This window comes from Vanacampus margaritifer, chromosome 18 (assembly GCF_051991255.1).
Source record: "Vanacampus margaritifer isolate UIUO_Vmar chromosome 18, RoL_Vmar_1.0, whole genome shotgun sequence".
In the NCBI taxonomy this organism is placed as follows: Eukaryota; Metazoa; Chordata; class Actinopteri; order Syngnathiformes; family Syngnathidae; genus Vanacampus; species Vanacampus margaritifer.
The window spans coordinates 5,523,201-5,550,481 of NC_135449.1; the positions used below are offsets into that span (position 1 = coordinate 5,523,201).

The following is a 27,281-nucleotide window of genomic DNA, read 5'->3' on the forward strand; positions in this document are numbered from 1 at the left end:
TTCTTTCTTTTTTTAAAGCACCACACAATTTTTTTTACCCCCTATATAAAACATGACTGTATTTGAAACATGTAATGATCAAAAAGTATGGGCTAAATATTTTTGTTCCTTTAAAAATATATTTTTTTAGCCCACAAGCCTATCTAGGCCTCATAAGTATTGAATCACATTTATTACAAAAAACACCATGAATACAGCTCCAAGTTGCCATTTAAAGTACAAACGTATCAAAAACATTTTGAACTCCACTCAACTACCGCAAATTAAAAAAACAAACATTATATTACATTCCTTGGTGCATATTGCTTCATAATCATACAGATTGCAAGTAAAGGGAATTTCTTCATTTGGCCCGGTTTTACCTCCCCAAAAATCTATTTGTCAAAGCTTACTTTATAGCCACTGCAGGACCAGCATGGCGGACAAACATCCGAGCAGCGTCGTCGCCGCACCCTCGAACCGGTGCCGATGAGCTCGGCCGTACAGTCTGACCTCCGGTATGTTGTCGCTGATGAAACTGGAGTAGCTGGTGAGCCTGGCGTACACACCTGGCTGGTTGGCCTGAGCGCAGCCCAGCCCGAAACTCACCACTCCCGCCTGCACCCAGGTCCCGTTAACCATCTGGCAGATGAGGGGCCCTCCCGAGTCACCCTGATGGGAGAGTGTGGGGGGTACAAGTCAAAATAAATTTATACTAGTACCATAATTCAAGGTGCTACTGTATAGTGCACATGAAGCCAATTGTGTAAACGGAAAGAGCTGATCCAACAGTACCTGGCAAGAGTCCTTGCCGCCCTCCTGGTAGCCGGCGCAGATCATATCATACAAGATGTCCACTTGCTCTATCTGGTACATCTGACGACACGAATCCTGTGGGATGATTGGCACCTTCACCTCCTGCAGAGGCCCCAACCCTGGCAGCGGGACTGGGCAGGGAGGCAAATGTGAGACTTTTAATCACATTTCAAATTACAGGTATGTTCCTTGTACTTCCAATGACAAACGTGCAATATTATTATTATTATTTTTTTTTTTTTTGGGAGAGCTCAGTATTGTTCATTCGGTAATTTTATCGATTTGACATGTCATCATCATTGCTCTTTTTTTTTTTTAATTTTTATTTTTTTTTTTAAATTATTTATTTTTTATTGCAGTATTATTTCTGATCCATGCAAGTACATAAATGAGCCTCACCGCTATCGCGGATGTCCCCCCAGCCGGTGACGTAGCATTGCATGCCGGCCGGAAACAGGGTAGCAGATGCAGGCAAGCAAACGGGACGGATCCAATCGGACCAGGCCAGGGCGCTGGAGAGGCGCACCAGGGCTATGTCCTTACCGCTGCGAGGCTCGTCATATCCGGACGGGATCACCACATAGTTGATGCGCTTTACTGACTGGTGTGGGTTGAAACCGTTCCGGTAGTACCAGCCAGCGTAGATGGTGTACGAGCTCACGTCTGATGGACTGAAATGAGATTAGCAATGTAAAATGTCATAATGAAATTTGACCTTTATTGAGCAAAGACATCCAAGTCACACAACCAAAAAGAAGCCATTTTATGTTTACAGTATGTTGCTTATCAATAGACAACATAAGGCTGCATTTCAATGACTTGGCACCTTGTTTGCCGTGCACATTTTATATTGAAAGATGCTTTCAATCGTCATCTGGTGAACATCATTGTCAAACGTCTTTAGAGATAATCAATAAATGGCCTGTAATTAAATAAATGTTCTTCTTGTCCAAAAGGGACGTCAACACATAGCCACAGATGTCGCTTGAAGATCCCGGGTTCCAACTTCCTACATATTTGTAATGTCAAAATGTCATACTTTCTCCAGACAACGATTACCAGACTTCTGCTTAAAAATATATATTTTCTGTAAATAGATGTGTATTATGTGAATGAATCAATCATGAGGTTAATGTCTTATTTTCATTAATCTGAATATGCATTCCATTATGTTACTACGATACGATACGATACGATACGATATACTTTTATTTTCCCCGTGGGGAACTTTTTCCTGGACTCCGTCCAGCTGCAGTTTACAGTAAAGAGAAAACAACAGAATAGAAAGAGATAAAATTCAAATTAAATAAGAAGTGCAGCAATAAGTAGAAGACTTCCCAGAAGTCTTCACAGAAGAACTACATTTCCAGAAAACTGTAAATAGGCCATACAAGCTCATGAAATAAATTAGAACCAAACCTAGGCATGGCAACTTATTTAAACAAGGTCATGAACCTTTTCAAACATGCTGTACTATCTTTGAAGGATTAATTATCTTGTGGAGTCAACACAGCACATTTCCAAAAATGTATCAAATAAAATTCCATATTTGCATAGAAACCCCTAAACTTTGATAAAAAATACGTGTGTGCGTGTGTGTTCTTACTTGGGAAAACAGTGAGCCGCTGATAGGATCCAGTTCTCCGTGATAATGGAGCCTCCACAGATGTGAACATTATCTTTCTGGAGGCCAAAGAGGAAATTGTAAAAACTCTCACACACCCACACGGTGAGTCACCTCAGCATCATAAACAGATCCCTCTTCTCTCCTCAGGTCAGCTTGATAAACAAGATACTTCAACAGCGCTTGGAAACACAGCATACTGTACAGTATGTATACAGAATAAGAGGGCGGGGCCTAGGAGGATGAGGAGCACCTCGGTCTACTGGGACCCACCTGTACAGACACCTGCCACGGCCACGCCCCGTCGGAGGCGTCCATCCCTCCCACAATCCTGTTCTCTTGCAACGTCGGTCTCCCGCAGTCTTGGGCGTATGAGACCAAAAAACCTACATGATGATATCAAGGATACTTTTAACTGGGAAAACACATAGATAGATCTTTACAATGTAATAAAATATACCCGTACTGTACCTATAACATTTTACGATTGTGTTTCTGAAACAGTGACCATATAACGACATTGGAACATAAATATATAACATAATCATACTTTTCATCCGAAAAAAAAGTTACATTTGTTATTCCAAATGTAAAACTGTTCCGATTTTGTTTATTAAACAGCGGGCATAAAAGGCAGTGGGACAAAGAAACAGACATGGCGACGACCAAGAAAATACGGTTCACTCACCTGTAACGCCCAACAAAGTGGTAAAAAACTGAGACTTGAGTGACATTTTCTTCGCGTTTTGTGTCACAAATCGTAGCCCAGCTTTCAAAGAAGCAAAACTCAAAAAAGCACAGGCATTAAAATGAGTTAAAAATCAGTGACAAATGGCGTTCGTGTACGACGACCTTCCCGCCTGGTGACCGTTCAGCGAGAAATTGAGCAACTTTTTGTTTTAAAGACAGAATAAAAAGATGATTGATGAATCCTCGTTTCGTTTGTGTTGTCTCGCGGTGTCGTTACATCGAGTAACGGGTCCAGACTGAAGCGGTTTCGGCCACATTCCAAAATGAAACGCTAGCTCGTCATTGTCAAGCCTCGTCTACCTGTTTTGAGCTAAGGACCAATAAAAAGTCGCCTTGGGAGTCCACCTGAGCCAATGGAATTCGAGGAATGCAAGCGGAATCCCCTCCCCCGAAAGGAAACAAAGTTCCAGTAAATGATTTGGGTCAATATAAAAAGTGCCATCGATGATCAGCTAAATGCAGTCTGTGTGATAAGTAGCTAAAAGATACTAAATTTAAAAGCAAAATGTTTACTTGGTTTTACTGTCCTCAACAAATAATTTGACAAAATGAATCAGTTTGATCAGGTGTGTCTACTTCTTTCATAATCATGTTGAACAACATTTTAAAATGCGTATTGATTTTTTTAGTCAACTTAATAATAAAATTGCCGCTAAGCTAGTCAAGTGACTTTTGTTAAAGGTTAACCTCTCAAAATGGCGAAATGCCCTTCTCGTGTTTCCTGTGTCGTAAGGGTGTATAACCCCCCATGTGAGTGGGAACCTGCTCAGCGTGTATTGACTGAAAGTTACCTTTAAAAAATAAATAAATAAAATAAAAATAATATATCAAATAATTAACAGTGGTGCCTTGATTCACGATTCAAGGACGGTAATTTCTAAATGTAATGATTCAATTCAATTTTTAAAGGGTTACTTGACTCAATTAACCATTTTCAGCAGTAAGAAGATAATATTTTGTCGATAATTAATGTGATAACTTCATTATTTTTCATGTACTGAAAATGACATCCACGTGCGCAGGAAACAGGTCTCAACTAATCATTGCTCAGTTTGCTAACGTCACATGACCAAACCTCATGAAAAGAGGTGAGCAGTGATTGGTCGTTACCGGGGGGACCTGTGATGTCATTTTCAGTTGACAGCAAAAATGGCAAAATATGTTTTTAAAAGTATTATTTTATATGTGGAAATTAATGAAGTTATCACGTTAATTATCGCAAAAAACTTTTTTGCTGGTAAAAATGAGTCAAGTATCCCTTTAAAAAATACTGTACGGAGCTATTTTTTTGTTATTATTGATCATAACAAAAAAAATGGTGGTGTCCTTTTTCATCTGGAACGGATTAAATCAAGGTAGCACTGCGGCATCCTAAATCTCTCCAGATGGGCTTTTGCGAGGAAAACCTACATATTGCCGATTTTATTCCACATTGTTCTGTGGGTCACTTCCTTTATCCACATGACACCCAACACTTATTCCTTCTGTCTGTCTTTAAAGCTCTCTCTCTCTCCCTCTCCCTCTCTTTTGCTCTCCTGCCCCGCTCCCTCACTTGCCAGCTCTCTCGTGCCCCCGGGCAGTGTGTCTAGTTTCACAGAGCAATTGAAGGTGACAGGGACAGAGAGAGAGGGAGAGGGAGGGAGGGACAGAGGGAGGACACATCACACTGTGGCCTGGGGCTACACAACAGTAGCGGAAGAGCAAGAGATAGAGGTGGGTGGGATTGTGTGTTGGGGAGGGGGGGGGGGACCAAAAGGAAAAAAAGAGTCTCATGGAGGTCCTCATAGGGAATTCCATAAACAGGTAAATAGCACAACAAGTTGGAATGAGCGTGTCACGTGGCCGCAGGTTAGCTGTTAGCGCGCTAACACACACACACGGTCCTCCTACCTGCTGGCCTCACTCATTATATATGAATGCGTTACAGGAGCCAGTCAGTAAGCGCGACTATAATGCACTCCCGTTTGTTTTTATTTTAACGTCTTGATGAATATTTGTCGTGGCATTGTAACCATGGCGACTGCCTCCGCACGCACACGCCGCCCCCTCCCCTCCCCGTGTCCACCCCGCTTTCCGCATCCCCCCTTCAGCGCCGAAAAAGCAAGGGATGGTGAGAGAGAGAGAGAGAGAGAGAGAGAGAGAGAGAGAGAGGTGACAGGAATGAACTAACAAGATGCACTAAAAAAAAAAAAAAAAAAAAAAAAAAAGCATGTCCCGGAGCTACATGAATCTTTGCAGCGAAGCACGCGCCGTCACACACACTCACACGCTCACACATTATTGCACTCAGCACATAGGGATCACATAGGTTAGGCCACATTCCAACAACTGGAACACAATAGGATGCAGCAATCGTTTTAGAATAAAGGAAAGTGTTTAGCTCGAGCTCTCTTTAAACAAAAGGTTTTTTTCTTTATGTGTGATAAGCTTGCTTGACATGTGAATTGTGATGTTATCAACAAAATCAACACTCCAGTCCAACATTGCATCAAAACTCAGCTTGTCCTGTACAGTAATTTGTGTGGCACGGCTCGTATGTGGACCTCCGCCAAGGCTGGACAATGCTAATTCGGATCAGCACCAAACTGTGTGTCAGAGACACGCACCTCCTGTATATGCCTGACTGCTATCATTAGCATTCATTGTTTAGTGAGGAATTAAGAAAACAAGTTACAAAAGTAAAACACATTTCTGGACTTGCCCAATTTTATGGACGGTACCACTACCAATATTGGGGTCGGGGGGGTTAAAGATCAAAAGTAGGTTACACAGTCTGCATGTCGTTAGCTTAGCGTGCACAAGAAAGAAAGAAAAAATCAATAAACTAGAATAGTCCAGTTGCCTGGATTCAACCATAGCGGATTATCAAAACACAATGATTAGCAACCACATTCATATTTTTTTGTAACACTAATTTAAAAATGACTCGGACACATATGCTAATGCTAAGGCTAACGATTTTCCTACTAACAAAGAAGCAAACAGTGATATGAACACATTGACCAGAGCTGTTAGGTACAATCTGCACTCATCAATCCCATAGGGCTAATTATTGTACGTGTATATTCCCAAATTGGAAAAGTCAAGTGGCAGGGGAACAAAAGCCCTGTGAGGCCTGAAAAAAAAAAACTGTAAAAATACGGATATCTACAGTATGTTTGTTTTTCTGAGAGTGTATGTACAATGTTGACCTAATTCACAGCAAAACCAGCAGTGTTAATTCAACACCCAAAGTGTTAAATCGAACACTTCAAAAGTGTCTATACTGGTGCACATTAAATAAAGTAAAAAAAAAATTTTTTTTGAAAATGTTAATTTTTTACTCTGAGATGGAGTGAAAACAACCCTGCTCAGTGTTGATTTTACACTGTACTAGTGTGTAGGGTTAAAATATTACACCATGTAGTGTTGTACTTTTAACACTCAAAACAAATTGTTTTCATTAAAACTAGAAATGCTAATATTAACTAATGAATGTGTTAAATTAACACGGGCAGAGTTGAAAATACAAACCCGTAACACTCCAGCGTCTCTTCCGTGAACGAAAACGACTTTATGTGCCCAAACGCATTTTGTCTGAATGTCAATATTTCCCAAGAAGAACTTAATCTAACACTAGGTGATCAAATATATCAAATAAAACCTACGCTGGGTACCCATTTAACTCTGAAAATGTTAAATTAACACATCAAGGAGTTAAAATCAAATGTCCAAAAATTAAACTCTAAAATTTGAACAGCGTACAGAAAACATAAAAGTAGATAAGCTTTGTATAATTTCCATCTAAAATCTCGGTGGCACGAGAGTTACGTATTTCTGAGGTGATATTTGGTGTAAAAATTATGTATTAAAATCAAGTGCATTAGTCTACTTTACATTTCGCATAAATTAACAAAGTGCAATAGTGACGTAGAACATACAAATGTACCCACAGTCTGGATTTCTTAAGATATTTTTATTTTATAATTTGTGAGTGATTTAACTAAGTAAGTAAGTGAGAAAGAGGTGGAAGAGAGCAATGGTTGGGGGTGGGGTGGGGTGTGGGGGGGGGGGCGGCGAAAGAATAGGCGAGTATGAAAGAGAGAGGGAGCGACAGAGAGAAAGGGAGCGCAAAGTCTTGTCAACCGGAAATAAAACAAGCTGGCACCCTCCCCATCCCCGAGCCCCTGCACCCACCCCAAAGTCACATACTTCCTCTTCACTCCCTCCATCTCCAGCCTCTGCCTCCATCTTCCAGCAAAGGGATATATTTAAACCGCGCTTCCACGCCGCTTCCTGCCGCATATACACGCCGTCATACCTGCGTCATTACTCGCGCCTCATGACAGGCCTTCGCGTGGCTCTGTGTGTGCGTGTGTACAATTGAAGTAATCATATAGTAAAAGGCCATTAAAGTAAATTTTCTTTTTTTTTTATCACAATATATATATATTTTTTTTTAAATGTAAACTGCACTTGACTGCTGCATCTGCTTTAATCATTTTTGAATGAGGTCGCACCACACACGCCACACAACGAAGGCCTAAAGCAGACAGACATAAGGACGTAATTACTGCACGTGTCCGTTGTTATAACGCAGTTAATCCAGAAAAAAGAATAATAAAATAATGCAATTAATGAATTGTAGGAGTAATTTACACAATGGTTCTGTTCTACTCGAACAAGCCACATATTGGTGAATTTATTCAAATATGTCAAATGATAATGAAGATTTAATGACCCAGATACTGTAGTGATATTAGATTTTGGGTACAGTGTCATTTTACTGTCAATTATTATTGCTACCATCACATTATAAAATTATCATAGAGGTGTTAAAACGAATCAATTAATCGACAACTAATTGATAATAAAATTAATCTGACTACTATTTTAGTAATTGAGTAATCGTTTAGAGCCATTGTTTAAATTAGAATTGTCCAAATCCTTTGATTTCAACCTCTCAATTGTAATAATTCACTGATTGTTGTTGTTTAAAAAAATAAAATAAAAAAAGAAGCCAAATAAATAACAATAATTGGTTAGTAAAGAAATAGATAAAGTAATTGGGAATTTTCTTGTAACGCACTTTAATGCAAAATAAAATGTTATCCAATTATTCGATTAATCAATGGATCGGCTCTAAAATTATTAGATAGTGACAGTCCTAAATGTTTAGCACATTTACAAAAAGTTATTTCTTAAATTATTTTCTTCTTTTTTTTTAAGCATTTTTTGTCATGTTTTTTTTTTTTTCAAAATTGTTGGGGGCTTTTTTGTGTGTGAATGTTTTCTTTTCAATGTTGTTTTTTTTGTTTTAAGTTTGGAGGGTTTATTTTTCATGGTTTTTTTTCAGATGTTTTTTTGCATTTTTTAAAATTTAATTTGTACATTTATGTATTTGTATTATACAAATTCAACTCACGCTGCGCTGTATTTATGAACCAGATCACACACAAGATATTTCTGTGTGTTTCAACATTTTATTCACCATTACAGTATTGGGCTACTGATTGAACTTTTTTTTTTCAAATTTGTTTTGCATGTTCTTTTAAATTTGTAGATTTTTTTTGCATGTTTTTTTTTTAAATTGTTGTTGTTTTTTTTTTGCATGCTTTCTTTTCATTTTTTTCCCCTCAAATTTGCAGGTTTTCCTCCATATTATTCCTTTAAATTTGTAGATTTTTTTGGCATGTTTTTTTCAAGTTTGAAGGATGTTTTTTTCATGTTTTTTCAGATGGCAGACTTTTTTTTTTTTTTTTGCATTTTTTAAATGTAATTTGTAGATTTGTTACATTTATGTATTTGTATTATCCAAATTCAACTCACACTGCGCTGTATTTATGAACCAGATCACACACAAGATATTTCTGTGTGTTTCAACATTTTATTTACCATTACAGTATTGGGCTACTGATTGAACTTTTTTTTTTTTTTCAAATTTGTTTTGCATGTTCTTTTAAATTTGTAGATTTTTTTTGCATGTTTTTTTCAAAATTGTTTTTTTTTTTGCATGCTTTCTTTTCATTTTCCCCCTCAAATTTGCAGGTTTTCCCCCATATTATTCCTTTAAATTTGTTGATTTTTTTGGCATGTTTTTTTCAAGTTTGAAGGATGTTTTTTTCATGTTTTTTCAGATGTCAGACTTTTTTTTTTTTTCCGCATTTTTTAAATGTAGTTTGTAGGTTTGTTACATGCATGTATTTGTATTATCCAAATTCAACTCACACTGCGCTGTATTTATGAACCAGATCACACAAAAGATATTTCTGTGTATTTCAACTGTAAGCATTTTATTTAACAATCCAATATTTACTGTAACTGTTGGGCTACTGATTGAACTATTTTTGTGAATTGGATCAAATGAAATTAAAGTTATATGGACCTTTACATAATAAAAAAATACATTTACAGTCTGTTCATTTAATAATTCTTGGTTGTTTGTGTTTAATAAATCGATGGATATTATTTCTTATATTTTCAGTTAGTCACTCCATAACGGCTCCGTTGAACAAATAACTTAATTATCTCCTCTTGTCAATAATGCCACGCGTTCTTATGTTGAAAATGGGATTCCTTCATGTATTTCTCATGGTCTCCATCTCTCCATTATGTGCGCCTCATGCTGGACTCTGTATGTGCGCGCCTCCCCTCCTCCTCTCCCTGGCATTAAGTTCAAACTTGACACTGATGTTGACTCACTTTGTCACCCCTCTGTGGCCCTCTACCTCCCTTCCCCTCCTCTCCCTCTCTCTCTCTCTCGCCATCGCTCCGAGGACAAGAGCGCCCGCAGACGCATTTCTCTCCAGAGCGCACCCCCCCCCCCATGCCTCCCCCCTCTCACCCACACACACACCACCTCTTTCTCTCTGTCTCTCCCCTCCATCTCTCTCCTCCGCACTCGCCTTTACGCGGTATTGTCAACAAAACTGGAGAACAAGGACGAGGGGGGAATCGTGGGACCCCCGGCGTCGACGCACCTCTGTAAGTTGAAAACTTTACTTACTGTTTTTTTTCGGGGGGGAGATGGATGTAACGTCGGTTCTCGAAGGGGTCAACGTTGGGATGACCTGTGACCTGAGGACAATGACAGGAGTTTTATTATTATTCAATCTTTATAAACACTGTAAAAAATGAACCACATTCCGGATGTCGCTGTATTCATTCAGGCATAAATTGTTAAAGCGCAAACTTCCGCCGCGTCCAAATTCACCATCTCCGCGTTTACTTGTACGCGTGTGTTATCGGCGAAGCTAAAAGCGAGTAGCATAATAAATGCCGCGGATCTCGGAGTGGCTTCTAATGTACCTCGGCTCCCAAAGGTATACCAGCATTCCAATGTATAACACACACACACCACGACAGCCGGCATGTAACTAACTCCATTTCTGTCTGTCATCATGAGGCTAATTCGCCACAATGCCGGCCATGTGTGAACTCATGCGATATGAAGAACCCCTCCTTCTTTTCCTCCTTCCCTTAGGAGGAAGAGGTGGAGGATCGAAGGACGGCGGTGCGAGGAGCCCAAAGTGACAGTAAACAGGGGCGAGCACGCACACAGCAGAACTGCTGCTTTGGTCTTCATGGTGGTTGGGACTCTTGGAGTATGTATGAGAAGTTAACCATGCTGAACCTGCAGAGTGGTTCTAACTGGAGCGGGCCTAACAACTGGTACCATGATCCTACTGGTGTACAGACTCAACACAGCACAGGTGAGATTTTTTTTCCACACATTCACTGCCAGCCCAGTTTAAATGCATCTTTGACGTCTATAGCCGTCAATGGCAGGGAATGAGTTGAAAAAAAAAAAAAAACACACACATTCAAGCTCCTTGTGACTTTTTCCGACATCACCTCAGTGTCCGAGGGCTGCTTGTTGGACACGGAGGGCGGCCTGGGAGGAGATGCGGTCGTCGTCGGAGGAGGCGGCGGCGGCGGAGGAGGCGGAGGAAGAGGAGGCGCGGGCCGAGGGGGAGGCGTGCCGGTGGATCGGGACGAGGGCGAGGAGTCTCAGCTGAGGCTGCAGCTCAAGAGGAAGCTGCAGAGGAACCGCACCAGCTTCACGCAGGAGCAGATCGAGGCGCTGGAGAAAGGTCAGGGCGCGCCCGCACGCGAGCGAAAGGCTGGTGATCACATGACATCGCGTAGTGCTGAATGGCCCGGCGGCTTGGTTTAAGGGCAATGGCGGGGGCTGGACAATTATGGACACTTCATTAGGTACAGTAATAAGCTTCCATGTGAGGACTGTTTCAAACATTTCAAATGGATGAAATCAGAAGGGAGTTTACATGAAATCTTTGTGATGACACATAATAAAAATGGTGAAGGGCTGCAAAACGAGTATTTCAGTCATTTTTTTAATCGGTCGATTACTTTTTTGATTAATCGGATTGAAAATTTCCATCTAATTTTTTCAAAAATAGGACTTTATTTTCCCCCAAAATCAACAGTGCACGTACAAAAATGTACTCAATTGCTGCCAGTCCAGTTAAAATGGATTTTCGACGTCTGTAGCCGCCAATGGCACTGAACGAGTTAATTGTGATGCACTGCAGTTAGTAGTGTGGTCTATAAAGTGAGGAAAATGGGCAAAAATGTTGATCACTGTTTACCAAAGTAAAAGTAAAAGTCCACTTGGGTCAATATTTACTGTTGAGAAGATGAAATTCCGAAACATTTGCATACATTAAAATTAAAAAGGTATCTAAATGATTAATCGATGATCAAAAGTAATTATAAATTCACTTTGTAATCCATTAATCATTACAACTCTGGATTATTTCTTTACGAAGATGGCAAATTAGTTAGATTACAGTATAGTTCATTTCTGAAATTCAGACTTTTTTTGTAGCCGCCCAGTAAGCCGCACCAAATTTGAATACAAACACAAATGAAGGCGTACAATGCCGAACTAACAAAATTATGTGGTTAAGAGAAAGGATCGTGATAATAACATGCCAAGTCAAGTCAAGTCATCTTTATTTATACAGCGCTTTCGTACTTTGCGGTAGTGTACAACTTTACTGCATTACACCGTAGCTCATAAAGGCAATCAAAGTATTAAAAATATATCTCTATATATATATTTTTTTTTAGTCCAAGGCAGTGCACTTAAAACTATTTTCAAAGAACATCTGTCAGACAAAAGTGAGCTTTAGGTGTCAAAATGAATCAAGTAATCAACAGCTAATCGATGACCAATTAGACAACTATTTTAATAATCGAGTAATCATTTAGAGCCATTGTTTAACTTACAATTACTTACAATCCTCTGATTTCAGCCTCTCAACAGTAATTACAGCCCTTCATGAAAACAAACTTATTATTTGGTGTTTAATACAAAACAAGAAATTTGCAAACATCTGGTTTGACAACCAATGACCGAATCATCAATAATAATAATTGGTAAATAAATAGTTTTGCAATCCACTTTAATGTGAAATAAAATCGTATCCGATTAATCGATGCAATAACTGATTCTAAAAAATATTAAATAGTGACCATTTTGTTTTTTTTGGGGGGGGGGGGTATTTCATGGCATTAGATTTACAGGTGTACCTAATAAAGTGTCCAGTGAGCGTGTTTTCCCTCATTTTGTAGCAGTGAGCCCTGATTGCTATACACAGATGATGAAATCGAATTAAGACCACAACTAGATCCCAAAAAAAGGGCCCCTGGCTGCATAAACAGTGGAGTTTTGATAATGCATCATTATTGTGCATTTATTATGCAGTAAGATAAGTCTGCTTTGCACACACACGCACACGCATACACACACACACACACACACACACACACACACACAGAGGCATCAGAACGCCACCCTTGACTGAATATGGCTGCGGTGGGCCCTTGAGCGAAATAAGGACGCAATGTCCACTGCTCAGCCGAGTGGAAGTGTATCACTGTGGTCACTCCGTGCAAATGACATTAATGAGGTACACTGACCTCAGTGCACGGCCAAGGCACAATAACAATCATGTGTTGACACACACGCCAATTATAACCAAGCCAATTAGAGCAATTTGCCAGACAGTTTTAATTCGTCAGGTTTGTGTTACTATCAATATGGATCTGTTAAGGACGTATCCCATTTCCAATCGATCAACAGGCGATAGTCAAGTATTGACCTCATTTTTAGTTTGGTTTTGACTTGTCACGATTACGTTAAAAGTATCGTATTCAACTATGATAACTTTATAAGAGTGGAACCGTCAACGTGGACTAGTAAATATTTTTGACTGGCAAATACGTTCGATGATATTTGCAACAATCAACGTACTTGTAGGCGAAACGCTAAATACTTCTTCTACATGCCTATACCCCGTGGCATTATGGGGGAAAAAATGATGAATGGAAATCATGCACTCCAGACATAATAATAAATCATAAAATTATGAATAAAAAATGTTAAGTTAACTCATTTTAAAATAAATTTGGTATAATGAAGGCTAAATGGTAAAAATATTAAATCATAATTTTTGTGTGCTTGTGCATGCGCAAGTCAATACCCCGTGGCATGGCAAAAAAATGCTACGTTTTTAGCATTTAGCCTACAAGTACTTGTGAATACATTTGAACGTATTTAAATCCATGCGTCACATATTACAAGTATCTTTGTTTTGTTTTCCTCTACAGTACTCACCAAAGCACCATGGAAAGTAAATACCGCTAGTGATAGCTTAGCCTAAATGTATTACTGTTGAAAAAAAGAAGAGCAAAGCTAAATATGAGAATGGTGTATAAGGTCTCGCTACGCAGTTTTGGAAAATCTCCTACTTAAGTAATAAAAAATAATAAAATTTATATTGCGCTTTTCTTATCAGTGACACTTAGCATAGGTACACACAAAGTGACACACACAAAAACAACTTGATTCTCAGTGAATGTGGCTAAGTCGGAAAGAGGAGCTGCTAGCTAGCACGAGTGTTTGTTGTTGTTGTCTGTTGCTACTAAAGATTCCTGGTCTAATGTATCCGCTTTGACTTCATGCTCACATTTTAACTTGCTCTTTTTACTCATGTGACTACACAACATTGTCTCCATTAAACGTAGATATAGCTAACCAAAAAGGCGGCCACATCCCACAATGTAGCGCAGTTAGCATACTAGCGCTAAAACGTTGGCTAGCTAGCTAGCCAACACATTTTTCCTTCATAATTAGAGCCAATTACATTTTTCTTGCCAACATCTGCTGGTCAGAACATTAGAAACATTTCTTAGTATGCCGCACTGCGTATATGCGTATTTATTAATTAGATTGTGTCGCTGTGCCTAATGATGTGGCCGTTGATGGCAGCAAACCTGAAACTTGACACTTATGGAGCCTGTCACTTTGGATTTGTCAACAATGTCAGCACTTTGCCAATTTGGAATGAAGTCACCATGGTCTCATATATAGTCGCAAACACGTTTGATATGAGAGGAAATGTTTATTATCAAGAATTATACATCTTTGCTTGTATCTGGGACCCTGACTTTGGTAAATAAAAGTTGACGACAAAACTCAAACCTGTGGGGATTGCCAAGTCGGCCTACTTTGAACTAAAAATGCTTAGGCAGCTTCTCAACATGAATCCTTTCGTTTGAACTTTCGGCGTGTTCCATCGCCATCAATAATTCACATAAAGTGCAACAGATAAATATTTTAAAAATGGTTGTAAGGATACATCTCTCAGCCTCCTTGATTTGTGTTTCCCACGGAAAGTGGAATTAGTCAACACGGATATGACGTGGGGAATTAAAAAAGATGCCGTGTGGATGAATGCTGAGTGATTAGAATTTCAAAACAAATGTATTTCCTTTTTAGAAGCATAAAGCACCCTGTGACATGTTTATTCCCTCTGCAGAATTTGAAAGGACGCATTACCCAGACGTCTTTGCGAGGGAGAGACTGGCCAATAAGATTGATTTACCTGAGGCCAGGATACAGGTGAGCGGATCGGAACCTTAACTTTCTCTTGTTTTGGTTCTCGTTTTGGAGAGCAACATAATAGAGCGGTGGATCTTTTCCAGTGGGTCACGTGGCTGCTGACCACCCCAAAATGTGCTTATCACCTCTGATTTTTTTCTTCCATCCTTCCGCATGTTCCCTTTTTTCCATCTAAAAAATTCGGGGATGTCTCCCTCTGCTGGTCATTTTTATTTTCCGGGTTTCTTAGATGGGTTGTGACATTAAATCAGATTCTGAATATTTGTAAGAAATGAAAAAAATGGCATTATAGTTAAGAATCACCGCTATTTAAAAAAAAAAAAAAAAAGCAATCTAAATTGTGGCTTTATGATGATCATCATCATAGCTTTAATATTGTGATGAGATGAACCCTCTGCCCGACCAAGGTGTGGTTCTCCAACCGAAGAGCCAAGTGGAGGCGGGAGGAGAAGCTGCGCAACCAAAGGAGGTCGGCGGGGGTGACTTCCTGTTCGCAGAGTCAAGCCCCCCTGACCACTTCCTTTAACACGTCTGTCTACCATCAACAGCACGGCAGCAGTTCAGGTAAGCTTTAATTCACTTTGTTATACTTGTGTAGAGCGGGTGCAGCCCTAACTTGAATGGCATGCCACCTTTGGCCTTTGACCCATATTTACAAAGAGCCCTGAGTGTGCGTGTGTGGTTGTGCGCTCACTCTTTGGCTTCTCTTCTCCTGTAGGGTCCATGTTGAGTCAGGCTGAGTCGTCGCTACCCAGCTATAGCTCACTGTCGGTCTTCACATCTGGAGTCCAGGTTAGTCCTGCGTCAGCACTTTTGCAACACACGACATCATCAAAGAGCACACCTGGCTTAGAGAGAGAGAGAGGGAGATTGACAGGAGGTATCATCATCATCGCCATTTAGTATGAAGTTCTATACACCTTTAAAACTGCGGGGAGAAAAATAACCCAATTTTTGTGTAACAAGTAACGACCCTAAGGTGGGTCAAACTGACCTGAATTAGGCTCAAATTGACCCAAACCAAAACCCCAATTGTGTTTTGTATCAAAACAACAAAACAACCCAAAGTTGGGTCAAATTGACACAAGTAGTGGGTCGGTCCAATTTTTGACCAAAATTGGGTTATTTTTGACCCAGCACTTTTAAAAGTGTACAGTACTAATTAAATTACCATTATCTTAATTTTTATTACATTCAATTCAAGAGCTTTTTATGGCAAAAAACTAAAACACTTGGGCTGCACTTAATACACTTAAAAAATGTGGCACAATTTGAGAGATATTAAATCAGCCATATTTTAGTTATATGTTTTTAAATGACGCTCTTGTGTTGGTTCTCATTGAAATGGCAATAGTGAAGTGACTCGTATTATACGGTCTTGATGCCATGTAACGCTACTCGAGCGCCCTCTAGCAGGTAAAACCGTGTCACTACAACTATCAACTAAACAATGTTTCCCTTTTTTTTGCCACATTTTGCATCAGATAAACATAATTGCACACCACCAAACAAAATTGTCACAAAAATCACTGAAATAAATGATGATTCTATCTTTACTCACGTACAAACAGCAACAGGTGGATACACAGGTTAATTAATTGTATGTTCTGCCATCTGGTGGGAGGGCATTAAATTGTTGTGCCAGTCACTATGAACAAAGATGCATAATTTAAATAAATAATATTTTTTGGATCAATCAAGTGAAATTGGATCATTTCCCACTGGCAGGGAACCACTCATTGAACAAGACAAGAACAAGATTGTATTTCCAAAGGATACAGCGACTTAATTGTATCTTCCCTCTCCCTGTGCTGTTTACCTTCTCAGTCCATCCCTCCGCAGTCGGCCTCCTCGTACTCTTGCATGTTGCCTCCATCTCCTTCTGCCCCGCGCAGCTTTGACTCAACAGCATACTCCTCCCCTCACCTGCAGACTGTGCCCTCGGCCAACTCCAACACCGGTGAGTGCTTCTGGTTGATTGTCAATCCACGCCTCCTTTGGGCCCTAAGAAAAACAAAACATTTGGGACACTCTATTTCTGCCATAAAATAATGGTTATTTGTCGACCATCCATACATACACCTGACCTACTACAAACTCAACTGTGCAGCACTAGTAGTTTTTATTACGTGCTGGCTCCCTCTAGTGGTACATAAAGGAATAACTGCCTAAGTACAAGTTCAGTTTATTTGCATTTCATCTTTAAAATTAAGAACTGTTTGTTTCCCTAAATTTAAGTGAAATGTTAATGTTGAAACTATGTGGAATGTTACACACTGTTTTATTTGAAAGTTTGTCAGTATCATTATACCTGGAAGGATAAGTACATATTTTTTAAAGGTAGCCTATTTGCCGGACTATGAGGTAAAAAAAATATTATAATAATAAAGCAGACCAAACTTTTACAGTGAATTTATGCATTCCCTGCAAAACTGTCCTCAGGTTCAATATTTTGGGTTAAAAAGACGCAAATCTCATTTGTAGTGATGTGAATCAAATACATATAAACAGATTGCTCAAAAGGTGACAAAAAAAAATTTATGAAACAAATATAAAGTTGAAAAATGTGATCTATTTATGATCTGATTTATGAGCAATTATTGATCATATTTTTATATTTTGTTTGGACAAATAAAGTTTTCGAATTGAATTGAAAAGAGCTACCAACTAGCAATACTGAGCTAGCATTAACACGGTAGACATCCGATGTTGGTAGAATTATTCGTAATAAAGTTTTACTATAACACAACAGTTATTGTTTCAACTTTTATTCTTTGTAATGTACAATCAGTTAATATTCAAGACATGATAAACGTACCTGTCAAGCAGAAATGTTGCTAATTCCACATTGCTTCTGAATCCTCTATGAGCTATGTTATTTGCTCGGCTTCTGTTTGCTAGTCTAAACAGTTGCTAGCAAATGAGGAATTAGCCTTTTTTATTTTATTTTAGCCATTTATTACGAAATATTTCCAGCAAAGCTCCTGAAAAATTCTCCTTATAACTTTTCTGTTACATTCCTTTTGTTCGACACTCCAGGCTCTCTTGACTGACTAGCTCTTGGGGTCCCCCTAGTGGTCATGAGAGTTAAACAAGTGTTGCCTTTTGACAGACACATTGACGTCATGAACACTAACCACATCCTCTTCCTGTACCCCTTCCCCACCAGGCCTCATATCACCCGGCGTCTCGGTGCCGGTGCAGGTTCCAGGAACCGAGCCGCAGGGCATGAGCCAGAACCTTGGCCAGTACTGGGCCAGATTACAGTGAACGACAACCATCATAAAAGAAGAAGAACACAAAAGGAGACGAAAGAGAAATAAGGAATAACACAGGACTGAGCTTTCCAAAATAAGCCGAAGACCCTGATATGCATCAAATGTTTACAAACATATCCAAGAGCAGCTTTGATTACACTTGGTGATACTCTACTGCCGTTTGCTTAGTATTTACTTGCCTGGCAGCGTAGGATTAGATAGTTTAGGATTAGATTTCATTCAAGGTGTGGGTGGACACTTGACCGAAGGATGCAAGTAAATGCCAGCAGATGTCTGTAGTGTATTGTGAAGTAGAATCTCAGTTTCTTGTTCCAGTGGTAACAACTACATTCCAATTTGGCTTCAGGTCATTTGAAAACTGTTAAAAAAAAAAAGAAGAAGATTCCATCCCAATATTTTGCTCAGAGTGTGTGTTTCTGTTCATACATCCGTGTATGATGACGTGTGGACTTTTGTCAGATGTTACTGGAGGGAAGAATGTAGCATTTTGTGGACTAATAACTGCTAATTTCTTCATCCAAAATGAACTATATGGCTAAACATGCAGATGTAATACAGTAAGTTGCAGGGATTTCTATACCAAAAAATAAATCAGATAAACGGGAAAAAAACGTTTTATATCACTAGTGAAGCTTATATGAGCTGCTGACAATCGAGACTGCCTGCGTGCACTTCAGGCTGACAATCAAAGCAGGGCAGAGAGGAAATACTGTGAAAGGATTCTGCAACACTGCAATGGCAACATTAGAAACCGTGCATGACCAAACGCAACCATGAGACAATCAGCCACATCGGGAAATGTTTGTGTGGAAAATGCGCCGCTCACTCTCCTCTGACTGCCGGCTTTTGTGGATGCAACTCAGTTTGAGCTCCGGCGCCGTTGTCTTTGCAATCTTATTTATTTGTCTTTTCACTTCACAGGTCCTCGGTGTAGTTTCTGTTGCTGTGTGTGTTGTGTTAGTACTGTTTAGCTGCCAAGAGTCAACCCTTTTGTGAAGGCCTTGGATCCCTTTAATGAGAATAAAACTGTGCGTCATCCATGCGAGTTCAACGCTCTTTATTTGTGACAAGACACGGGTGATGATGAAAAGTGGGAATTGGGACTCGTCAGACCACGCTCGCCATTGAGATGAATGGAAATGCAATTTATCCATTACATCAAAGAATCGTTGATAACCTCTCATGTAATATTTATTAGTGAAGTGCTTTATGACCCCTTGTAATGTCTCTTTTATTACCCTCTTGTCAAGATGCTTGCCCCCCCCCCCCCCCACCCACACACAATTTAAACAAAGTGTCATTAGGTAAAAAAGTTCATTTTAGACAGCAACTTCTCACATACAGTATAGTAACCTCTCACTAAGATGCTTGCTCAACTTAGTCAACTTAATTCAGGCATGACGGAAACCGGTGCACCATTAGCGGGACAGTATCGTGTGCTAATGGCATGCTTGACTCACACAGGCCCCCTGAGGATGAGGAGGAATTAAAGATGAGGAGGATGGGGGGGATAACATACAGTAATGGGATTCTGAGATGTGAATGTGAGAGGTCTGAGCCATTCCACTTAATGCAGCGTCATCAGTTTACCTTAGCCAATGTATGGACTTAAATAGTGGGACATGTGTCCAGTACACTAACAGGAATTGAAAATGGAAGGGGGGGGGGGGGGGGGTAAATCACATATTTTTAGGGGGAAATTTTTGATGAGAAGTATTTAGTAATCACAAGAACTGATTTGTATTTTTCAAGAACTTGTCATAATTTCAAGAGGAAAAAAAAGACTAATAAAATGCAGTAAGTAAAGCATAGTTTTAGCAATGGAAAAAAAAATCCACAAATATCTAAACAAAACATAATAATTCTACATAATAATTATTTCCAAACTCTTAATATTGTAATTTTGGTACATAAAGATTAAATTCCTTAAATGTTTGACCTAATTTAATAGATTAAAGTGAGCTCTTCTTTGCTCCCTTTTCAAGGACTGCGAACACCATGAGACCGCCAACAGGCCATTGGTGGAACTGCAGGCGGACAAAATAAGCACTGTGACCATTTCATCTTATTCAATATTATATTTGAGCTTTTATTCTTTTTATGTTGAGCACTGTCAGAGAAGTGCTGTATTAACAATGTGTTTATTATTGTGATGAATAGTTTGCAAATCTGTGCTATATCATACTGAGAAACTGTTTCTAATATTTTTTGCGAAACAATTCTGGATGATGCACACTTGGGTGGGGTGGATTTGCGGTGGTGAGGTGGGTTGTCCCAACCCAGATGAATCTGAGTCAGAGAGAGTGCGAGAGAGAGAGAGAGAGAGAGAGAGAGAGAGAGAGAGAGAGAGAGAGAGAGAGAGAGAGAGGGATTCTTTATTGATCAGCCCATCCTAGTCTCAGGAGAGCAGACTGAAGCTTCAGAGGAGACCCCCACGGTGAGCTTTGTTGTTTGCCTCTTGTTTTTTTTTTTTTTTTTTAAAGGAACAATCATGAGATGTGCCCAAAAAAAAAAAAATCATTTAAGTTTTTTTTGTGTTGCAGCTGGTGTGATGGAACTGATTTGGATGGTTTTGACTTTGGCTGCTTGCACGTCAGCTGTGCCAGAGCAGTACAGCAGAGCAGTGGTGAGTGTTGATCAAATATGTGAATGGGACTATGAGATGAGATGTATAGTCTCATAAATTCAATTTATTTACACAATGATAACACTGCTCAATTATGTCAGATTAGAATTAATTTGTAAAATATGTCCGATACTTGAATGGCAACAAAAATGTAACGTCACTGAACACTGGGATATTGTTAGTAAGCGTCAATCAAATTGTGCTTATATAGAGTATATGAAAATATATGAAGAAAATGGTCATTTGTAACAATAGAATTGTGGTTGTGTGGCTTCCTTTCAAATGTACGCTGGTGCTGGCACCGCAAGGGGAAGGGCATGTTTCGAAATCACTTATAAGAGATGCACATCTTTCCTGTTTTGACAGAAATTCATGAACACATCAAACACCGGGCAACCGTTACTCTCTATTCGGTTATGGGGAAAGCCAACGGCACAATATTGAGCAGCTCATGCAATATTAACCCGCATGATAACATCATTACATCACGTGAAAGATTCACATATAAGAAAGGAAGTGAAATAATGCACAAGTTTAGGAATCCCATATATTCTGCTGTGGTCTGCATTTGGGGGGAAACCACACATGTTGGCAGTTCCTCTTTTCTTCTTCTTTGTTTTGTACACTTCAGGATTGGTTAAGCAGGTATGGCTACCTCCCTCCGCCCGACCCCCGGACGAGCATGCTGCAGACCAAGGAGGGCATCGAGAAAGCCATACGGGTGATGCAGAGATTCGGCGGTGTGCGGGAAACCGGCGTGCTTGGTAAAAGGCTGCTGGCAATGAGGCCTCTGACTTCCTGTTAGCTTCTGTTGCTACTGATTAATGTGGTATGGGACGAAACAAACACACTTCCCCTTCGGTGCAAATATTGACGTCACAGATTTATGGATTCTAGTGACTTAAGTTCCCGCGAAGTGAAAATAAATACGTCAGTCAATAAATATGAATGTTTTTTTATTTTTATTAATAAGTAGCCAATATAAAATGGCGCTACGCTATCCGCAAGCATGTGTCCAACATTGACATTGTCAGATCAGATTATTTTTCCCCTACTTGTCATTTTGCATTTCTCTACTTGACAGCCGACAATGAGGCCAGCAGACTAGCTGTAGCTACCTAGCTAACTGCATATTGCTAATAACCGCTAATGAGAACAAAAGCTCGTAGCATCATGTGATAGGGTTTTAGCCGCCCCCCCCACAAAAAAAAAAAAAAAACTCATGAAAACTGTACAGCCCTAACATCTGCTTTCATTCTGACCAAATCTACCCAACCTGCAGATGCCGAAACTCTTAAGCTCATGTCGACGCCGCGATGCTCCCTTCCCGATATTGTCGGGAGCGAGGACATGTTGAAGAAGAGGAGGAGGAGAAGATATGCACTGTCGGGACTTAAGTGGCACAAGAGCGATCTCACATGGAGGTGCGTTTGACATGGGAAGCTGTTGACATGTTGGAAGAAGCGATTTCAGTCAAAATGGTATTTATAATGTCTTGCTACTGGAGCACTAGTGTGTATTTACTCAAAGGTAACAAGCTTTTTAGACCACAGTGCCACCTGCTGGATCTGGTGGGGCACTGTCCAACTTGACCCTAATGCTAACTCACTATCAACCGTCCCATCTGCAGCGTCCACAGCTACCCGTCGCCCTCGGTCTCCCCCAACCTGCCCTCCAACTTGGTGGACACCATCTTCACGCACGCCTTCAAAGCCTGGAGTGACGCCGCCCCTTTGACTTTCCGCCAGCTGCAGAGTGGCGGCAGGAGCGCACCAAGCGGCGGTGACATCAGAGTGTCCTTCAACCGCTTGCTGCATGACGACGGGTACCCCTTTGACGGGCAAGGGGGTACCCTAGCCCATGCCTTCTTCCCAGGCAGGGCCGACGTGTCGGGAGACACACATTTTGATGACCATGAGCCGTGGAGCTATGGAGGTACAGTATAGTATAGTAATAGGGGTGTCAAAATTAATGTGCTAATTTTCTGTTAATTTAAAGTTCCTTTAACACCACTAATAGTTTAAATGCGCGATTAATGACAGCCCCTTACTTGGAAAACATGTACTGGGGGAATTCCAGTCACAACTCAGCAAGCACGTCCACGTCAAAATTTTGCGGTAATTTTTCATTTATTTTTTCTGGAGAAAAAAACGGGAAAGGGGGAAAAAAAATCAAATAAAATTTAGCGGTAATAAATTCAATAATAATGCATATATTTGTGGAGACTTGGGTCAAGTTATATTTTACTATTTTAAATTTCACGTTATCTCATGTTAAAGATTAGATTGCTCTTAATATGAAAAAAAAAATGCACTGAGCTGTCACCAACGTCTTCCAGATGCAATTTTGCCATCTAGTGATCTAAACACAAATCAATATCGCACTCGTTTTTTTAAATAGTAGAGTACATATTTTTTTATTTTAACTCAATTTTATGAACGATTATGAAATTACTGTATCAATGGCTAAAAGATGCAGCCATATTTCTATGAGTTTAACATGTTTTCCCCACTTTTATGTTAACAAGAGTATGAAAACTTAAAAAATATATTTTATTGTACATTTGATTGTACATTTAGAACAGATATACATTTGTAATTAATTGTGAGTTAACTATTGAAGTCATGTGATTAATTACAATTTAAAAATGTAATCGCCTGACACCCCTGATATGACTGTGTGTGTGTGTAATAAATATAATAATTCTGCCTGCAGCGCACAGCGGCAGCACCATCGACTTGTTCACAGTGGCAGTGCACGAGTTTGGCCACGCACTGGGCTTGTCTCATTCCTCCTCGGACCCCTCAATTATGAGGCCGTATTACGAGGGTCCCGTGGGAGACATCCTCCACTACCAGCTTGCGCTGGATGACAAACTGGCCATTCAGCAGCTTTACGGTTGGATAACAGCTTTGTTTTCTCTCTTTTTTTTTTTTTTTTTTAAATCTCTCTCTTCACTATGCCTTTATTAGAGGTCTCCAGTTAAATCCGATGAATCATCCGATGATGAGGTGGCCCAGTCTAGACGCGCTCGGGCTGCCGCAGGTGTTGCAGGTGTCAGGCAGCCTCTGGCAGTCCGTGTTTAATTGTGATTCTTTACACTTTCAGCATCTTTCTTCTTAGTTGTGGATCCTGTTTGTCATTTTCATTAGCTGGTGTTGTATATGTTCCCTATACACTGAATAAGTTCCTCTTTGTGTAGCTATTAAGTTCCGGTGGCCCCTTTTGTGAATTGTGTCGCAAAGTATAGAATATTGCTGAATCACTATTTTATGACCACAAATGTCATCTTGATCATGTGTTATTGCCACCTTTCGTCATGATGACTCACTGGCCTCCTTGTGATTATTTTCCACAACTAGAAAGGTCCTCATACACCAGCTGCAAATATTTGTTTATGTAGCATATTATTTTTATGACTTTACTGGCCTATAAATCGAATAGGTAATTTTTGCATGTTCAAGTCAAACTTTGCTGAGCACAAACCGCAGACAATTATAGTACGCTTCACTTTTGAAATGATGAATGGTGTGCATATCCTGTGTGACAACACGTTTGCCCACATTGCTCTTTTACAGGCAGCAAGGTTGGTGAACGACCAGGAGGTGTTGACCCTGACCTCCCTCGCTTGCCCAGCCCTCCTCCGACCAAACGGACAAAACCGTGAGTTAAACAACCGTGAACACAGTAACAACTATTTGCATTTGTGAAAACATACTGTTACTCTTGGTAGAAATTAGCATTTAGGCCTGACTTTTCACTTTATACTACTCTGTCTGTCTGTCTGTCTGTCTGTCTATCTATCTATCTATCTATCTATCTATCTATCTATCTATCTATCTATCTATCTATCTATCTATCTATCTATCTATCTATCTATCTATCTATCTATCTATCTATCTATCTATCTATCTATCTATCTATCTAAGAATTACCAACTAAATTCTTAACCTGAAGTAGCTTTGACTGTGTCTCTTGCGCCCTCTTATGGATGTCTTACGAACTACGTCCAATGCAACATGAGCGATTTATTTTACCCTCTGCTGTCCCAGGTCTGACCCTTCCGTCCACAACCGTTGTCTGGGGGGTTTCGACGCAGTGGCCAACATCAGAGGGGAGGTCTTCTTCTTCAAAGGTGAAGATAAACTCTCAAATTCCAAAAATGTCCTCAAGTGTGACTTCAATGCCCGCTTTGTGGTTTTCTGCGAAAAGGTGCTAATTTCTGGAGGACCACACGAGACAAAACGCTGGTGTCGCTTAATCCGGCTGAGATCAAAAACTTCTGGATCGGACTTCCTCCAGGGACGAATAAGATTGATGCCGTGTACGAGAGGAGGAGTGACAACACCATCATATTTTTTATTGGTGAGGAATCTGACCCAAAAACAGGGCGGGGACTGAAATAAAAGTATGGACATTTGTAGTATTTGGATCCCCTCTCAAACAGGATCTCAGTACTGGGTCTTCAAGGACACAGTGGCCATGACAGGCTATCCTCGCCCGCTCTCAGAGTGGGGTATGAAACGGAAGAACGGTGTGCTAGTGGACAGAGTGGACGCCGCCTTCATCTGGGCTCATAACGGCAAGACCTACCTGTTCAGCCAAGGCGAGTTCTGGAGGTTCGACGAGAGTCGGAAAGGTCAGGAGAGGACCACGCAGCCCGAGTCGGGCTATCCGCGTGACAACAGCCTCTGGACCGGCGTTCCCTCCCACATGGATGACATTATCAGCTGGGGAGAAGGTAACATCACTGACAGGCTGGCTAAACCGGTGGTTCCCATCCGTGTTAGCGTAGCGGAATTCTTTTGCTGGGTACCTTGTGACATTCAGATGCCACGATGGCAAAGACGTGACCAGTATCGAGATGGAATCTTTCCATCTGACTGTGGTGTAGAGATAAGAAATGATAACCTCTATTATGCATCAAGACGGTCTGTTCTGAACAAGATAACAACATAGCTAACATAATATAGATGGAATGAGGAAAAACATTTTGCAGTTCAACAAAGCAAAAAAAATCACATATATTAATATCAGGCCTAAATTGTTTTTTTCATTTTCCTTTCCCTTCTGATCAAACTCAGAAATGTGTCTTCTTGTTTTATAACATTCAATAATATGTTGTGTGTGCCCCCACTAGTCTAAAAAACTGCATTCTGATTAATATTGTGTTAATGGAATATGAGTTAAACAGCAAAATCCAGCCGATTTGATCTATGTCAGTGGGCGGTTATTTTGACACTTGCTGTCGACTGAAGATGACATCACAGACATCACAGGTGAGCCCTGATTGGTTCTTGCCACTGTGATGCCATTTTCAGTCGACAGTCGTAAGTGGCAAATGAGATGGATTTTTTTAAAAATAAGGGTGAATTTTGCTGCTTTAACTCATATTCCACATACACAATATTAATCAGAATGTTTAGACTAGTGGGGGTCACATGCAACATATAATTGCAAACAAGCCAATCAAAAGGCTGTCTTTTCTCCTTAGGCGATGCCTATTTCTTTAAGGACAACCACTACTGGGTGCTCAAGAGCGGAGGCATGAACCAAGACGTCGTAGATCCGAAATCCATCGCTGTGGACTGGCTCCGTTGTCCTGTTCCGCCTCCGACCGTTCCGGTCAATCCCGATGACCCGCAGAGATGCAAATGCGACCTAACAGGATCGTCTTCATGTCTAACAAGCAACTGCCTCCTGCTGCCTGTTTTACTGGCCATTCGGGAATTTGTTTTTAAAATAGGAAGTTGAGTTTTGGGAGCGGGTCCCTCAGGCACCACAATGTTACCTATTTGACATTAAAAAATAAAATAAAATGTCACAATGATCTATAGCAGAAATATGCAATACATAAATAAAATAGCGAATTAATAATTTTTTCTCAACTGTATATAACATATTTTGAATATTTTGCCCTTGTATTATCACATTTTGTACATACAGTATTGTTAAACAGATCAGTGTCAATCACAGCTGAGCAATATTATCTTTGTGATGCGGCAATTGTTTAGCTCTTGTTCTCGGATGTCATTCAGTTATGTAAACCAGGAGTGTGAATGTTATCATTAAAGGAGAATGGAACAGGTTTTAAACTGCGTCACGTCTTCAATTAACAAAAGGTGTTGGTGAAAGACGTTCACTTGCAGGGTGGATAGGAGAGGAACACTGATTAATATCTACAATGGGAATGCTAAGCAAAAGCCGTATTTGGGTTCGTAAAACTGGAATGAGATGACAACTGAAACTCATTAAAAGGCTGGCCCCTCCCACAAAATGACTTAATAAGATGGGAGA

General features: G+C 40.1%; 2 protein-coding genes across 4 annotated transcripts; one reads left to right on the forward strand and one right to left on the reverse strand.

Moving 5' to 3' along the window:
• Positions 1-144: 144 nt before the first annotated feature.
• Positions 145-18,140, reverse strand: LOC144038303 (serine protease 27). Of its 3 annotated transcripts, XM_077550698.1 has the most exons (9): positions 17,899-18,140; positions 16,642-17,084; positions 15,775-15,928; positions 10,155-10,225; positions 2,693-2,805; positions 2,402-2,478; positions 1,195-1,466; positions 775-926; positions 145-651 (listed from the first exon to the last, which is right to left on the reverse strand). In XM_077550698.1, exons 5-9 carry the CDS (start codon positions 2,735-2,737, stop codon positions 394-396), a joined length of 804 nt encoding a protein of 267 aa, XP_077406824.1. In that variant the 5' UTR covers positions 2,738-2,805; positions 10,155-10,225; positions 15,775-15,928; positions 16,642-17,084; positions 17,899-18,140; the 3' UTR covers positions 145-393. The 3 variants fall into 3 exon arrangements, with proteins under 3 accessions (XP_077406824.1, XP_077406822.1, XP_077406823.1); XM_077550696.1 differs by lacking the exons at positions 15,775-15,928; positions 16,642-17,084; positions 17,899-18,140 and adding an exon at positions 10,457-10,501; XM_077550697.1 differs by lacking the exons at positions 10,155-10,225; positions 15,775-15,928; positions 16,642-17,084; positions 17,899-18,140 and adding an exon at positions 3,108-3,759.
• On the forward strand, positions 9,966-27,079 carry mmp25b (matrix metallopeptidase 25b). Its single transcript, XM_077550704.1, has 17 exons — positions 9,966-10,132; positions 10,632-10,860; positions 11,008-11,241; positions 14,998-15,080; positions 15,488-15,644; positions 15,799-15,872; positions 16,908-17,040; positions 20,902-20,984; positions 21,616-21,748; positions 22,267-22,408; positions 22,615-22,919; positions 23,700-23,882; positions 24,563-24,647; positions 25,037-25,119; positions 25,197-25,349; positions 25,432-25,725; positions 26,479-27,079. The coding sequence occupies exons 2-17, from the start codon at positions 10,755-10,757 to the stop codon at positions 26,736-26,738; spliced, it is 2,508 nt and encodes an 835-aa protein (XP_077406830.1). The 5' UTR covers positions 9,966-10,132; positions 10,632-10,754; the 3' UTR covers positions 26,739-27,079.
• Positions 27,080-27,281: the final 202 nt, after the last annotated feature.